The sequence below is a fragment of the Primulina huaijiensis genome, chromosome 12 (genome assembly GCF_012295235.1).
Source record: "Primulina huaijiensis isolate GDHJ02 chromosome 12, ASM1229523v2, whole genome shotgun sequence".
NCBI lineage: Eukaryota > Viridiplantae > Streptophyta > Magnoliopsida > Lamiales > Gesneriaceae > Primulina > Primulina huaijiensis.
In genome coordinates, this window is record NC_133317.1 from 6,104,975 (window position 1) to 6,120,244 (window position 15,270).

At 31.9% G+C, this 15,270-nt stretch overlaps 1 protein-coding gene across 3 annotated transcripts; it reads left to right on the forward strand.

Moving 5' to 3' along the window:
- Nucleotides 1-8,302: 8,302 nt before the first annotated feature.
- On the forward strand, nucleotides 8,303-12,481 carry LOC140990437 (potassium transporter 6-like). 3 transcript variants are annotated; one of them, XM_073460116.1, is made up of 9 exons: nucleotides 8,303-8,508; nucleotides 8,613-8,712; nucleotides 8,830-9,324; nucleotides 9,423-9,476; nucleotides 10,119-10,379; nucleotides 10,455-10,507; nucleotides 10,765-10,888; nucleotides 10,973-11,227; nucleotides 11,300-12,481. In XM_073460116.1, exons 2-9 carry the CDS (start codon nucleotides 8,682-8,684, stop codon nucleotides 12,361-12,363), a joined length of 2,337 nt encoding a protein of 778 aa, XP_073316217.1. In that variant the 5' UTR covers nucleotides 8,303-8,508; nucleotides 8,613-8,681; the 3' UTR covers nucleotides 12,364-12,481. The 3 variants fall into 3 exon arrangements, with proteins under 3 accessions (XP_073316217.1, XP_073316218.1, XP_073316216.1); XM_073460117.1 differs by lacking the exon at nucleotides 8,303-8,508 and having other exon boundaries at nucleotides 8,551-8,724; nucleotides 8,842-9,324; XM_073460115.1 differs by lacking the exon at nucleotides 8,303-8,508 and having other exon boundaries at nucleotides 8,551-8,712.
- The last annotated feature ends 2,789 nt before the right edge of the window (nucleotides 12,482-15,270 follow it).

The following is a 15,270-nucleotide window of genomic DNA, read 5'->3' on the forward strand; positions in this document are numbered from 1 at the left end:
CGAATCCAATTCAACCTGGATGGCATCTTTCCATTTTATCCAATCCTGCCGATTTTTACATTCACCAAAAGATTTTGGTTCATGATCTTCATTATCATTTATGATGTCGATTGCCACATTATAAGAAAATATATCATCAATTTCTTCTATATCTTTTCGGTTCCATATTTTTCCAGTATTAATATAATTGATAGAGATTTCATGATTCTCGTCAGTTTGTGGTTCTGACAAAACATTTTCATCATCATGTGTTTCTTCAGGAACATCATTCTCTATTTTGTGATCATTATGTGTTTCTTCAGGAACATCATTCTCTATTTTGTGATCATTGTGTTTCTCTATGAATTTTCTTTTTCGAGGATTTTTATCCTTGGAACCAACTGGCCTTCCACGCTTCAGGCGTTTAATGACATCATGACTATCTTCAATTTGTTTCTTCGGAATTTCAATTCGAGCAGGGGCATTTGCAGCATGTATATATGATTTAGTTACCCCTTTTGTGTCTGCAAATGCATCTGGTATTTGATTTGCTATTCTTTGCAAGTGCACAATTTGCTGTACATCTTTTTCACATTGTTTTGTTCTTGGATCCAGATGTAACAATGATGATACATACCATGTAATTTCTTTTTCGGTATGTTTCTGTTCTCCCCCTAACATTGGGAAGATTTCCTCATTAAAATGACAATCAGCAAAACGTGCTGTGAACACGTCGCCTGTCTGTGGTTCAAGATATCGAATGATCGATGGACTATCATAACCAATATAAATTCCAATCTTTCTTTGAGGTCCCATTTTCTTTCGTTGAGGTGGTGCAATAGGCACATACACCATACATCCAAAAATTCTCAGATGAGAAATGTCTGGTTCTTTACCAAATGCAAGCTGCAATGGGGAGTATTTATGATATGCACTTGGTCTGATGCGAATTAATGAAGCAGCATGTAAAATTGCATGTCCCCATATAGAAATAGGGAGCTTTGTTTTCATAATCATTGGTCTAGCAATCATTTGCAGACGTTTAATCAATGATTCAGCCAATCCATTTTGAGTATGTACATGAGCAACAGGATGCTCAACAATGATTCCCATAGACATACAATAATCATTGAAAGTCTGGGAAGTAAATTCACCAGCATTATCAAGTCTAATTTTCTTGATTGTATAATCGGGAAATTGATTCCTCAATTTTATTATTTGAGCAAGTAATCTTGCAAATGCAACATTTCGAGTTGACAATAAACATACATGTGACCATCTGCTGGAGGCATCAATCAATACCATAAAGTATCTGAATGGTCCACATGGTGGATGGATTGGTCCACAAATATCACCCTGAATACGTTCAAGAAACATTGGTGATTCAGTTTGGATTTTGGCTGGTGATGGTCTTATAATAAGTTTTCCAAGAGAACATGCTTTACATTGAAACTTATTATTCTGAAAGATCTTCTGGTCTTTCAATGGATGACCATGTGTATTTTCTATAATTCTTCGCATCATTGTTGAACCAGGATGTCCTAATCGATCATGCCAATTGGTTAATATTGAAGAATTATCAATTACCATGTTTGATTCAATGGGACGTATATGTGTATAATGCAATCCAGTAGGGAGCATTGGTAGTTTTTCAATCACATATTTCTTTCCTGATTTATATGTGGTAAGACACATATATTTCTCATTCCCTTCATTCATTGTTTGAGTATCATACCCATGGGAATATATATCATTAAAACTCAACAAATTTCTTTTCGATTGTGGTGAATATAAAGCATCATTGATCAAAAATTTTGTACCATTAGGTAACAAAAATTGTGCTTTACCACATCCTTTAATCAAGTCTACAGGACCTGATATTGTATTCACCGTTGTTTTTGTTGGTTTTAGTTCCAAGAAATATCTTTTATCTCGGAGGATAGTGTGCGTTGTACCACTATCAGGTATGCAAACTTCAGCTTGGTTCGTAGCATTTTCCATATTTGAACTTCAAAAAAATATGCAATGAAATAAAATTATTGACAATAAAATACAATACAATATAACACACTATAAAACATTATCATACGAATACATAAAAAATAAAATATTTTACATATTTATTCCACCATCAAATTGATCATTATCTGAGAAATCAATCAGAAAATCTCCAGCATCAAAATGAGTTGAACCACTCAAAGGTTCACTGTGTTCAGTAAAGTTGGTCTCCTTTTCTTTCCCCTTTATTGATTCTTTATAAAGTTTACAAAGGTGCTCAGGGGCTCGACAAATACGGGACCAATGTCCTGGAGTACCACATCTGAAACAAGAACTTTCAAATCTTTTTGAGTGATTCTCATTAACACTCATATTCTCTTGATGCCTTTTCGGTGGGTGGTTTGGGACGTTCTTTTGAGATGAGTTATAGAAATAACTATCTCGATTATTTTCAAAACCACGGCCGCGTCCACGACCACGACCACTTCCACGTCCACGTCCACGTCCACGACCACGACCACGACCTCGATTTTGTCCTCGACCAAAATCTTGTCTGTAACTTTGATTTTGGTTTCCAGGTTTAAATTCATTTTTGCTTACAGCATTTACTTCTGGAAATGCTGTTGATCCAGTGGGTCGGGACTGATGATTTCTCATTAATAGCTCGTTGTTCTTTTCCGCCACAAGAAGACAGGCGATGAGTTCAGAATATCTCGCAAATCCACGCACTCTATATTGTTGCTGTAGTGTTATATTTGATGCGTGAAACGTGGAAAATGTTTTTTCAAGCATTTCCGATTCTGTAACCTCATGTCCACAAAATTTTAACTGCGAGATTATTCTATACATCGCTGAATTGTAATCACTGACTTTTTTAAAGTCTTGGAATCTTAACATATTCCATTCATCACGGGCGGTCGGAAGTATAACTTCCCTTATATGTTCAAATCTCTCTTTTAATCCTTTCCACAGAGCCATGGGATCTTTTTCGATGAGATATTCACATTTTAAACCTTCATCAAGGTGTCGTCGTAAAAATATTATAGCTTTTGCTTTTTCTTGTGATGAAGATATACCATTTTCTTTAATGGTCTCGCTTAGACCCAATGACTCAAGATGCATTTCTACATCAAGAGTCCATGGCATATAGTTTTTCCCAGTAATATCAAGAGCGATGAATTCGAGCTTTGCCAAGTTTGCCATGGTGGTACTAAAAATTACGATGCATTTTATTAGTTAATGAATATTGCAATACAAAGTAATGGATAAACAACAAGTACAAGTATTCGTAAAAATAAAGAAAACACACGAGGAGGATATTCTCCGATAAATACAAGACTGGTGAGTATGATAACCAAAATAATTAAAAATAACCTCGTGAAAGCCATCTTCTTTTTTTCTTCGAAAATTTGATGAAGAATAATTTTTAGAGAAGAAGAGAAAGTTGGAGTGATTGAATGTATTTGTGAGATTGTATTTATAGAGCAAAAACTAGCCGTTTTGTTACCGTTTATTACCGTTGGTGTATAAGAAAATAAATGTATGTATTTGTATAATTTTATGGTAATAATATGGTGTATATAATATTAGTCATATTTAAATAATTATGTATATCATATCACATTATTATAATTAGGTGTCATAAGTTATTTTGTTTAAAAAACCTTATAGGCTTTTATACTTGTCGTATCCCTTACCGGGAGTGTGGGATGTCGTCTTAACATCCTCCCAGGATTTATAACAAGTTTTTGAAAAAATTATTTTTATTATTTCTAACAATAACATTATATTATATATTACATATATAAACAATAAATAAATAACAGTAAAATAAATATTATTACTTTTGTTACCTTTTTCTTCTGTTCGGAGCTTGGAAAAATATGGAGGACTTTTAGAGCTTCGTGCTGATAACGTGTTGTGAAAAAGTAAAAATTTACGGTAAAAAAGTAAAAATCTCAAACTCTCAAAATTATCACACTACACACTTTATAATATTTTTCTCTCAACTCAATTGTGATTTTCTTCACAAATGAGAGATCTATTTATAGAAAATTTTTACAAATAATCCAAAAATAAAATACATCATTACCTACATCATCACACACTAATTTTCAATATTCAACACCTAATTTTACCTAATTTTCAACATTCAACATTCACATTTTCAACACAAATATTTAACACATTTTTAAATAATTTTTCAACAGACATGAATTTAGTCCTTTTATTTTATATATATTCCTCTGCAAGTTTGCACTTTTTCCAGAGTTATTCATTTTCCCACCTTTTTTACTTTCTGAGTTGCAACTTTTTTTTTCCCGTGCAAGATTCCAGTTATTTCTTTTGCTAATAAAGCCGCGGTGAGGGGAGTAACACTTTATGTATAGTTTCGTACAGATAAGAGGAGTATTGATAAATAATCATCTTTATCTCACGTTTGGTATTTTTTTAGAAAGCTCATGATAATACCATGGACACATGATAAATAATTTTATACAAGGATAAAATATCACTTTTATGAGATGTGATAATTTTAATTTAATGATAAAAACACCACAAATGACTTAATTGCCCTCAATATATAAAAATCTTAAACATTTTCGTTCTCTCATTTCACTGCCACATCAAATAAATATTTATATATATATATATATATANGCAACAACTTTGAAATTATAAAATTTATTATGATAAGGTTAATTTTATCATTACAATCTAATATATAAATTTAATCACTCTTATTAAAATCATACCAAACATTAAATATAATATCCTACATCTTATATATCACATATTTATCCTATCATATGTACCAAACTATGCATAAGTATTTTGTTCCTAATTTTGGAATTGCTTAGCATGCACAAATTCAAAATAATATCTAAATATTGAAAAATTAACTCTTCATGAAAGTTGGACCGATGTAACATCATGTAATCTAATAGGTAGACGTTATCTTAACAAATACTCATAGTAGCTGTTCATCATATCTGATGAGAACTCGCTGAAATGGATGAGTCGGGTAAGGAGCTCCAACGAGTCAAATAAGTAATTTATAGTGTTTGGGATTTTGAGTGGAGATAATGACTGCAATAGCACCTGCGTACAAGAAAAAGAACTCGTGAATGGGTGCCGGAAGAGTGTCCAGCGTAGCCACTCCGATGCTAAAGTCAGCAGGTTTTCAGATGAACACAAGGAATATTTAATAGAAAATATGTATGCTTGAGAATAAAGATTTCAGAATCTGTAAATGACATTAATACATGATATTTATAGTATAAAATGGGTAGGTACCTCGTTTCCCGTGCCACCTACTAAGTATGGCAAGTCAACTGCCCATACCATAGCTTCTGATGACTTCTAGGACACTCTAGGCACAAGTGGTTCTGACAGATTAGACGGCATGTATCAATCACACTCGAGTGTGGTGCAATTCTCGAGGTAGCCCAGGTAGTAAGGTACCCGGCTGGTTGTGTGAGAACACGGGCTGTTGGTTGATCACCTGGGCAGAGGCGCAGTGACCGGGTTCTTGAGGATAGTACCCGACATATTGGCCTGACTCTGTTTGGGCTATCCAAGTAATAAACCGGGTTAATGATGACCCGGATTCTTATGAGATATCAATATCAAAACTTTACACATATATACGCATGATAGTGTTGAAATTTATTTATTATGAAGATAGATTAGTACTTGTTTTTCAAGCGATCTTTCTATGTAAAATGAGGTAATGTCAATCAAACCTCAATATGAAACCTTTCTCATTATTTATTTTTTCTTGCGTGCATTATGATATATACATATACAAGCTTCATATGAATGATTGATTCTAATACATAGAAGATATTATTCATTTTTTAAGAATTTATTTTTACGATACGTATACTTTGTCTTCTGTACTCGTAAATAGTACAATTTTCACAATATGTATGCCACATGACGAGCTGGCCGATCCGACGGGTCCAACTCAAATAGACGGCTCTAACGAAAACATCTTCATTAAAAATGGTCATATCTATTTTGAAATACAAAAATGTTATTTGTCGATTTGTCTTTTGTATTTCCTTACACGTATATTTTTAGTAATTTTTCTTTGATCATTCATTACATAGTAATCGGAATTAAGAAAAAAAATTCAATCTTCAACATATGTGGGGTACTAAAAATTAAAACTCCAAACCAACCCAGAAAAAATCAGTGTTCATGTCAACACTTCGAGAAAAATAAAATAACTGAAACGAACAAGTCAATCTGGGTAGCGTCGTGGTCGTTGTCGGTAATAGATCTTCCAACGGGGGAGATTTTTTTTCAATTGGATTTTATATTAGACTATTAAGTGACACAAGATGTCATGGGAAAAAAACTAAAAATATAAAAGAAGCAAAATTCTTACACTAATACATAAACTTGACTGATCGACGAATTATCAAATTTTGATTAGTTTAGTTTATTTTCTGCGGAAATACTGGTGTGACATTATATATCAGTGTTATGTCAAGAAATGAAAAAAATAAAGATAGTTGACTAAATTGAATTTGATATAATATGATATCAAAATCGTAAAAAAAATAATATACATAACCAAAATTCTAGTTTTTTGTTTTTGTCTTCTGATCAATTTTTCTTTAAAAAAGCCTAAACTATTTTTCAGAAATATATTAGTACACAAGGATGTTTTGTTTAAAAACTATAATATTTGTAACAAAAATAATGAATTTTTTAAAACCGATTCCAATATATGAGGACGAAAGGAAAGTACGTACATACATACCAAAATTTAATCCCAATAACGATTAATATAATATATCTAGTGTGAAAAAGTAAAAATTTACTGTAAAAATTAAAAATCTCAAACTCTCAAAATTATCACACTACACACTTTATAATATTTTTCTCTCAATTCAATTGTGTTTTTCTACACAAATGAGAGATATATTTATAGAAAATTTTTACAAATAATCCAAAAATAAATTCATCATTACCTACATCATCACACACTAATTTTTAATATTTACAACTCTTATTTTCAACATTCAAATATTCAACACACATGTTTTAAATATTAATTTTCAACAATATCTATGTGTGTATTTTTTGGATCAAGATCCTCTGCTGTGCCCCACAGCAGAGGTAGCTATCCACTATTAAAAAAAATTATTTTTTTTTCAAAAATCGATATTTTTATATTTTAATTATTTCAAAATAAAAATTATATTTTTTATATTAAAATATGTGATTAATAATCCAATTTAAAGCTACAATTTTATTTTTGGTTACAAATTTATATTGTGGGGTGAAATGACGTCTCTCTTATTAATTTTTTTATTATAATTTTTTCCACTCTTTTTTTTAAAAATAATACCAAAAAATTGACATGATATAAAAAGAAAATTATCTTGTATAATTTTTCTTGTTCAAACGCTTAGTCTTTTTTTAATTTTTTTTGAAAATTGGATTATTTCTTAAATATCTAAGAAAGAAAAAAATATTTTTTGTATTTAAAACTTAAAAAAAGAATGAAAAAAATTAACAATGCAAAAAAAATAAAATAGTTTTTCAAAAGATATTTTTTAAAGTTTTAAAAAATATAATTTTGATTTTGAAATAATTAAAATATAAAAATATCAAATTTTTAAAAAAATAAGTTTTTTTTTCAGTAGTGCATAGCACCTCTGCTGTGGGTTCTCCCTGTGCATAGGGAGGACCAGGGAAAACCCACAGCTGAGGATCTTGATCCTATATTATGTAAGGAATTAAGAGAATCTAAAAAAATGATGGTATAATATTCAAATTCGTGAATTCTTACGATTGAAACTAGGATATCAACAAATGTCGACAGAATCTAAGTGATTCATAGTAATTAGAAATTTTTTATGACGATGAAAACTGTATACTTTTTTGGATTTTTTCAGTCTGTGATTAATAAATTATATGAAATTACGCACACAGATACCATTTCTTGAGCTATATTATAAACTTAAATTAGTCAAGTCGGAAGACGGCAACTCTTCACATTTTATTGTCTATCCATCCTGTTCATTTTTTTATCTACTGATAAATTGACATTCTTTTAATGGACGTGAAGAAGCATATCGTATATATATATGAACGATTATAAAAAAATTTTAGCAATGATAATTTAAAAAATAAAACTGGTAATTCCACTCAAAAAACTATTGATTTTTAAACGATTAATTTAATCCCCACGGTTTCCTAGATTTCAGAGCACGACGTGCATACAAAAGAGAAGTGGAGTAGTGTGGAAAGGTGGTGTTTAAAAACTAAAAAGATGTCATCTAACTTTAACAAGGCAAAAAACATTCACGAAATTATTCAAAAACTGAAACTTGAAGAAATTCCGGAGTAGTGTATCCGACCCCACATTCTAATAACTTCCCTCATGAAACTGTGTGGAAAAAAAAAATAATTTAACTCTCTTTTCATTTTAACATCAGAGTATTTGAACTCCTTTTGTCTGCTTACTCTTCTTCTGGAGGTTGTTGAACTGCTTTGTGTGTCACATTTTAAGGTACCGTCACAATAAAATTGTTCATTTCTAGGTATATATAATTTGGTGGGTGAGTCAGTATGCATTTTGTTCACAGTTCTTTATTTGTGTGGGTCGTTTGGCTGATGGGTCGCGTTTAAATTCTAAAATTTGTAGCTGTAATGGTTTCCTTGGGGTTCTGAGGGCATTTTCAATGGATCCTGAAAGTGAGATTTATCAGAATCGTGTAAAGTTGAGTTTTTTTTCCTCCATACGGTTCTTTGATTCTTGAATGATGTCTTTCATGTTTTCTTTGTTTTTTCTTTTTTTATCTTATTTACTTTTGCTATTGGCTATTGGAGGACTGCAGAAAGAATCTTGGAGAACGATGTTGACGCTGGCATATCAGAGTTTAGGTGTTGTGTATGGGGATTTGAGTACTTCGCCATTGTATGTGTATAAGAATACTTTTGCAGAAGATATTGAACATTCTGAGACCAATGAAGAAATATTTGGGGTTCTGTCTTTTGTATTTTGGACACTAACTTTGATTCCACTGTTGAAATATGTGTTCATTGTGCTGAGAGCTGATGATAACGGTGAAGGAGGCACATTTGCATTATATTCACTTTTATGCAGGCATGCCAATGTGAATCCATTGCCTAGTTTCCAGTCTGCGGATGAAGATTTGTCTACTTACATGAAGGATATTTTATGCCCTGCACCTTCAACTTTTGGGGCGAGGCTTAAGTCTTTTCTTGAAAAACGCAGAGTTTTGCAGAGATTTTTGCTTGTGTTATCTCTTCTCGGTGCTTGTATGGTGATCGGGGATGGAATTTTGACTCCGGCTGTTTCGGGTATATCTCTGGTCTGGCTTGAATTTTTGTAAAAATTGTTTAGCATTTGTGAGTTTTTCCAACTTTGATTGAAATGAGCTTTGTTGCCTGCTGTGCAGTTTTTTCTGCAGTTTCTGGTCTAGGACTTGCAATGGAAAGAGAGCACCACAAATGTAAGATTCTCCAAATTTCGCCCCTTGATTGACTGATTCTGATGCCTTTTTAAAAAATTCCAAAAGTTTGCTATATTTTGAATTTCAAGTAAAGTTTTCTAAAGCATAGCTAAATAAATTTCATGCGTTGGATAAATTTTTTTTTTCCCATTTTATGGCAGAAACTAGCAACTATTATCTTATTTCAGTGTGTATAACATAAATTAAGTTGTGTGAATTATTAGCTTTAAGTGTGTTTGTTGGGAGTGACAGTAATATCCATTCAGATATCCATGTTATTTAGTTCAGTATCTAATTTCACTAAATGGGGGGTATGAGATGTGAAATGGTATAATGATTAAAGAAATGACTTTAATGGTAGGAATGTCTAAAGAAGGTTGAATTTTTAGATATACATCAAGATCAGTATTACAGGGCATCTAGTCTTTATCGGGAAAGCATTTTGGCAGCAGCTGAAGAAGTTATCTGATCTCGCAGAATGAAAGCCTATGAACTACACGTATTTACATAATTTGCTCTTTCTTTCTAGATGTTTTCTTACATTATTTCAGTAGGTTTCTCATTTGTGTCATACATTATTACTTAATCTAAAAGACTTGTTGACTCAATTCCTCTGCTACTTGAAATGCAATAATCTTGCAGACGTGGAAATCCCAGTTGCTTGTGTGGTACTAATCGCATTGTTTGCCCTTCAACATTATGGCACTCACAGGGTTGGATTCTTGTTCGCACCTGTGGTCATAACATGGCTTTTGTGTATCAGCTGTATTGGTATTTACAATATTTTCCACTGGAATCCTTATGTTTATCAAGCTCTGTCACCACGCTATATGTACACATTTCTAAAGAAAACCCAAAGAGGGGGTTGGATGTCATTGGGAGGAATCCTACTTTGCATAACAGGCAAGGAAAAGCACGCAACACAGTAGATTATACTCTTTTTTTCTTATGGTGAATCTCTAATTTTAATTATTCCAGGTTCGGAAGCAATGTTTGCTGATCTTGGGCACTTTTCCCAGTCGTCAATCAAGGTATAATACTTGTTCTCACCATCAATCGTTGGATCATATTTGATTACAAGTTGACGTGTTCAACTTTGTGCCCCTAACTTGCTTGAACTCTCCGTTCTTGCCATATTCTTTCTTTGGTGCTTTAGCGGTTTTTAAACACAAGGTAGAGGTTTATTATTTGTTATCAAAATTCTGAAGGGAAGTGTTTCAATTGAAACTTCAATGAGCCATCGACTTAATGTTATTTTATCTAACAGACTGAGTCATGAATTTTGCAGATAGCCTTTGCCTCCGTTGTTTATCCATCACTAGTCCTTGCATACATGGGGCAAGCTGCTTATCTCTCTAAGCATCATGTAATCGAAAATGATTATAAAATTGGATTTTATGTTTCTGTACCTGGTATATTCCTTCAACCGTTACTTATTAAATTCAAAGAACATTTGTATTTGCCGTCGCTAAATATATCTTGTGTTATTTTGTCAGATAAACTAAGATGGCCAGTGCTGGTGATTGCTATACTTGCTGCAGTAGTTGGAAGCCAAGCCATTATTACAGGAACTTTTTCCATCATAAAACAGTGCTCTGCCTTTGGGTGCTTCCCTAAAGTTAAAATAGTGCACACATCCTCAAAAATCCATGGCCAGATATATATTCCTGAGGTCAACTGGATCTTGATGCTGCTATGTTTAACCGTTACTCTAGGTTTTAGAGACATCAAGAGATTAGGCAACGCTTCAGGTGGATCTTTTATGTTTCCTCAAGATCCAAGGTTCTTAATCCAACTAAAATTTTATGTTTTTCTTAATGAAGGTTTGGCAGTTATCACCGTCATGTTGGTCACAACATGTTTGATGTCTCTCGTTATTGTGCTATGCTGGCACCAAAGTGTCGTTCTCGCAGTTTGCTTCATCTTGTTCTTTGGGACACTCGAGGGCTTATATTTATGTGCATCTCTTGTCAAGTTTCTTGAAGGAGCATGGGTACCGGTTGCCATTTCACTCGTCTTCATGACAGTGATGTGTGTCTGGCACTATGGTACCCTTAAGAAGTACGAGTATGATGTTCAAAATAAAGTATCTGTTGATTGGCTACTTGAGTTGGGCCCGAGTCTTGGCATCGTACGGGTTAAAGGCATTGGCATAATACACACAGAACTCGTATCTGGAATACCAGCTATCTTCTCCCATTTTGTAACCAATCTTCCGGCTTTCCACCAGGTGCTAGTTTTTCTGTGTGTCAAATCCATCCCTATTCCCCACGTGAAGCATGAAGAACGGTTTCTTGTGGGGCGTATTGGACCAAGAGAGTACCGTATGTATAGATGCATTGTCCGATATGGTTATCGCGATGCTTATAAAGACGACATACAATTCGAGAACGATCTTGTGTGTTCAATAGCAGAGTACATACGAACTGGGAAGGGGAATTTGAATGAAACAGACAAAGATTCTAGGAAGCAAAATGAGAAAATGGTTGTAGTTGGAACACCTTCAAGTCACGTAGACTCGATTCAGCTACGCGAGGAAAATGGGGCCAATCCCGAAAAAGCTAGCACATCAGAACTCAGGAAAACGCAATCCCCACCACCCGTTAAGCCTAGGAAACAAGTCAAGTTTGCCATCCCAGCCGGAAGTCCAAAGATGGATAGAGACACTCATGAAGAGCTTTGTGATTTGATGGAAGCGAGAGAAGCCGGTACAGCTTACATCATGGGACATTCATACGTCAGAACAAAGCAAGGTTCAAGTTTGATGAAGAAGATGGCTATAAATTTTGGGTATGAGTTCTTGAGGAGAAACAGTAGAGCATCTACGTATGCATTGAGTGTACCTCATGCCTCAACATTAGAAGTGGGAATGGTGTATAATATATAATTTTTTATGGGGTTTAGAGAATGCTTTCAAGTTTTTGTAAATTTATACAAAATGGCTATAGAATTCACGGTGTTCATACCAAGAAAAAATTTAATGGCGATAGGTTGTCTGAAGTACGTACTTCGTTGCAGTATATCTCACTGTAGAGGCATACTTTTTATGCATACTTCGTTGCAGTAAAATACTGAAATCTAATGGGCTTAGGTTGGTTATCGGCACAATCAGCACAAACATGGGCTACATCTACTCAGAATCCCATGTTTCTTTTTGTTCTGTTTTTAAAAGACAGGTCAAATGTTTTTTAAATGAGAAATAATTTTATATATTTACATATATGATTTCCTTTTTTTTGTTTAAAATTTCGGTGACAAATTTATCTCGAGTTCTACACGTTGACTTTAATTGTGTGATTTTTCATTTTAAAGGAAAAAATTCGTGATTTTTGGGTGTTATTTGTATGCATATCAATTATATACTCAAAACTTGATGCAAATTAATATTCATTTATTATTGAAAGATATTTCAATTCAATCTCTTTTATTTCTTCAATAGGCGTGAGCACCGGATTTACCCAAGATGGTTATCTCGTCTCTCTACTCTTCTTCACGATGTAATTAGGAATGTCAATTCAGATGGGTTGTGTCGGATTGAGCAATAGTATTATTCAAAAATTGTCCAACCCGAACCCGAGCCAACACGAAAACTTTCAACCCGAACCTGAACCCGAAGCAACCCGATCAACCCGTATAATCTGATTTTGAATTTTTTTTATAATTTTTTAAAAAATAAAATTAAATAAAATTCAAAAAAAATAATACCAATATTTTAATTTAAATACATAATAATAAAATCTCCCTTATATTTTGAAAGTCTAATTGTAGAAAAATAAAGTATATTTACTAAATCAAATAAACAATTGTTTAAAAATTAAAAAATGTTCAAAATAAATAATAAATTATGAAAATTTATGATATAAATATAAAATAAATATTTTTTCAGACATGCAATATATAAAAAGTAGGCAGTATTTATTAATTATGTTTTTTAAAAAAATTAAAATTTCGAACCCAACCCGATCATTTTTTTCGGGTCAGCTATCGGGTCCAACTCTATTTGACCCGAACCTGAAAACCCCAAACCTGATTTATTTTTTTTAAATGCCATAAGATCTCGAGTTTTAAGACGATATTTTGAGTTGGATATTTAATTATAATATGTAACAAACTCCTCTCTCAACTCAAAAATAAAAATCAATTTTCCATTGATTACCTTCAACAACAAAAAAAGAAGATATTTATATAAAAATTAAGTTTATGTGAGACGATTTCATGAATCTATATCTGTAAAATGAGTAGGTCAGATCCATATATATAGTGAAAAGTAATACTTTTGTCATAAAATGTGATTTTTTCATGAGCCGTGGAATATGATATTTGTCTCACAAAATTAACTCGTGAAATAATTTCATATAAATTTTTGTGTCATCTAATCACTAAATATAGCCAATAAATTATAAATTATAGCATGTTTCACTAAAAGTTTCACGATAAAAAAATATATTACAAACTTATATTAAGACATCACGAGTACAATTGAGTGTCCTACATTGCAGGTTACAATCACAATATATAAGATAAGATTTGAAATTATCCAGTTCCAAAATTATAAAAGCTGGCAGATAATATCCCGTAGCTTGAATTTAATGCTATGGACGAAATGCCAGGCAATTTACGGTCAATAAAGGTCAAGAAAAGCGGTCCGGTCCAATACTTATAATATATGGGACTTATGCCTGCCCAATACACATATCGAAAGAACAAATCCAAAATTTGAAATTTCAACCAACCAAATCTTCCAAGTTGAAATTGCCAATATCACATTGGTAGATGGGACTTATGCCTGCCCACTCTTTGCCCAACCCCGCATTTTAGCTAACCAATAAAAAACAAAGTCATTTCATTTATAAAAATAAAATGAAACTACGATAATTAGTTTCTTTCTTTGATTATCATATCATTAAGCAAGAAATAATCACCCATTTATAAGTAAAAAAAAATATTTATTTGGAAAATTAAGAAATGATGCTAATTGTAATTCCATCTAAATACAATATGCTCCATATTTTTAAGAAAACAAATGATATTTCATTTACCTCTAGAAACTCATTGGTAATCAAGAATTTAATTATACTTTGAGGTTCCGTTTGGTACATGTGATAGGATAAATAAATGATTAATAATTAGAGTGATTAAAAAAATGAGATATATGGATTAATAGTATGGTAGGATAAATAACATGGTGTTTGGTATGGTTTTAAAATAATGGATTAATTTTGTAAATGTTATTTTAATGACCAAAATGCCCCGAATACTAATTAAATATATATTCTTAAAATAATTGGATAGATAATTAAATATTTATAATTATAATTTATGTTTATTAAAATTAATTTAAATATATTTATTAGAAATATATTTGAAAATATTACGGTAATCATTAAACACAATAAATTAGAATTTAATAAATACTTATTTTCATAAGAGATAAGAGGATAAAAATGTAATTTGTGATGTGTTGATAACTTATCTCACTTAATTTGTTAGATTAATAATAAAATAATTAATCATAAAATTAAGTATTAAACTAGATCAAAATGATTATTAATATATCTTAAAATTTTAACCAAACATTAGATAAACATGTGATTATTCATCTATCTTATTTAATCACATCAATCAAACACATCCTGATAAAACTATAAATACTAATATCGATTAAGACTAATTTAACAGATCATCGAGAAAAAATATTTCCCGTTTGTATTCAGGTCTTCTGATCTCTCAATCCGAGCTCTTATCGTTGAATCAAAAGTAACTATACATAAAAGCATCATATATTGTGATTTGA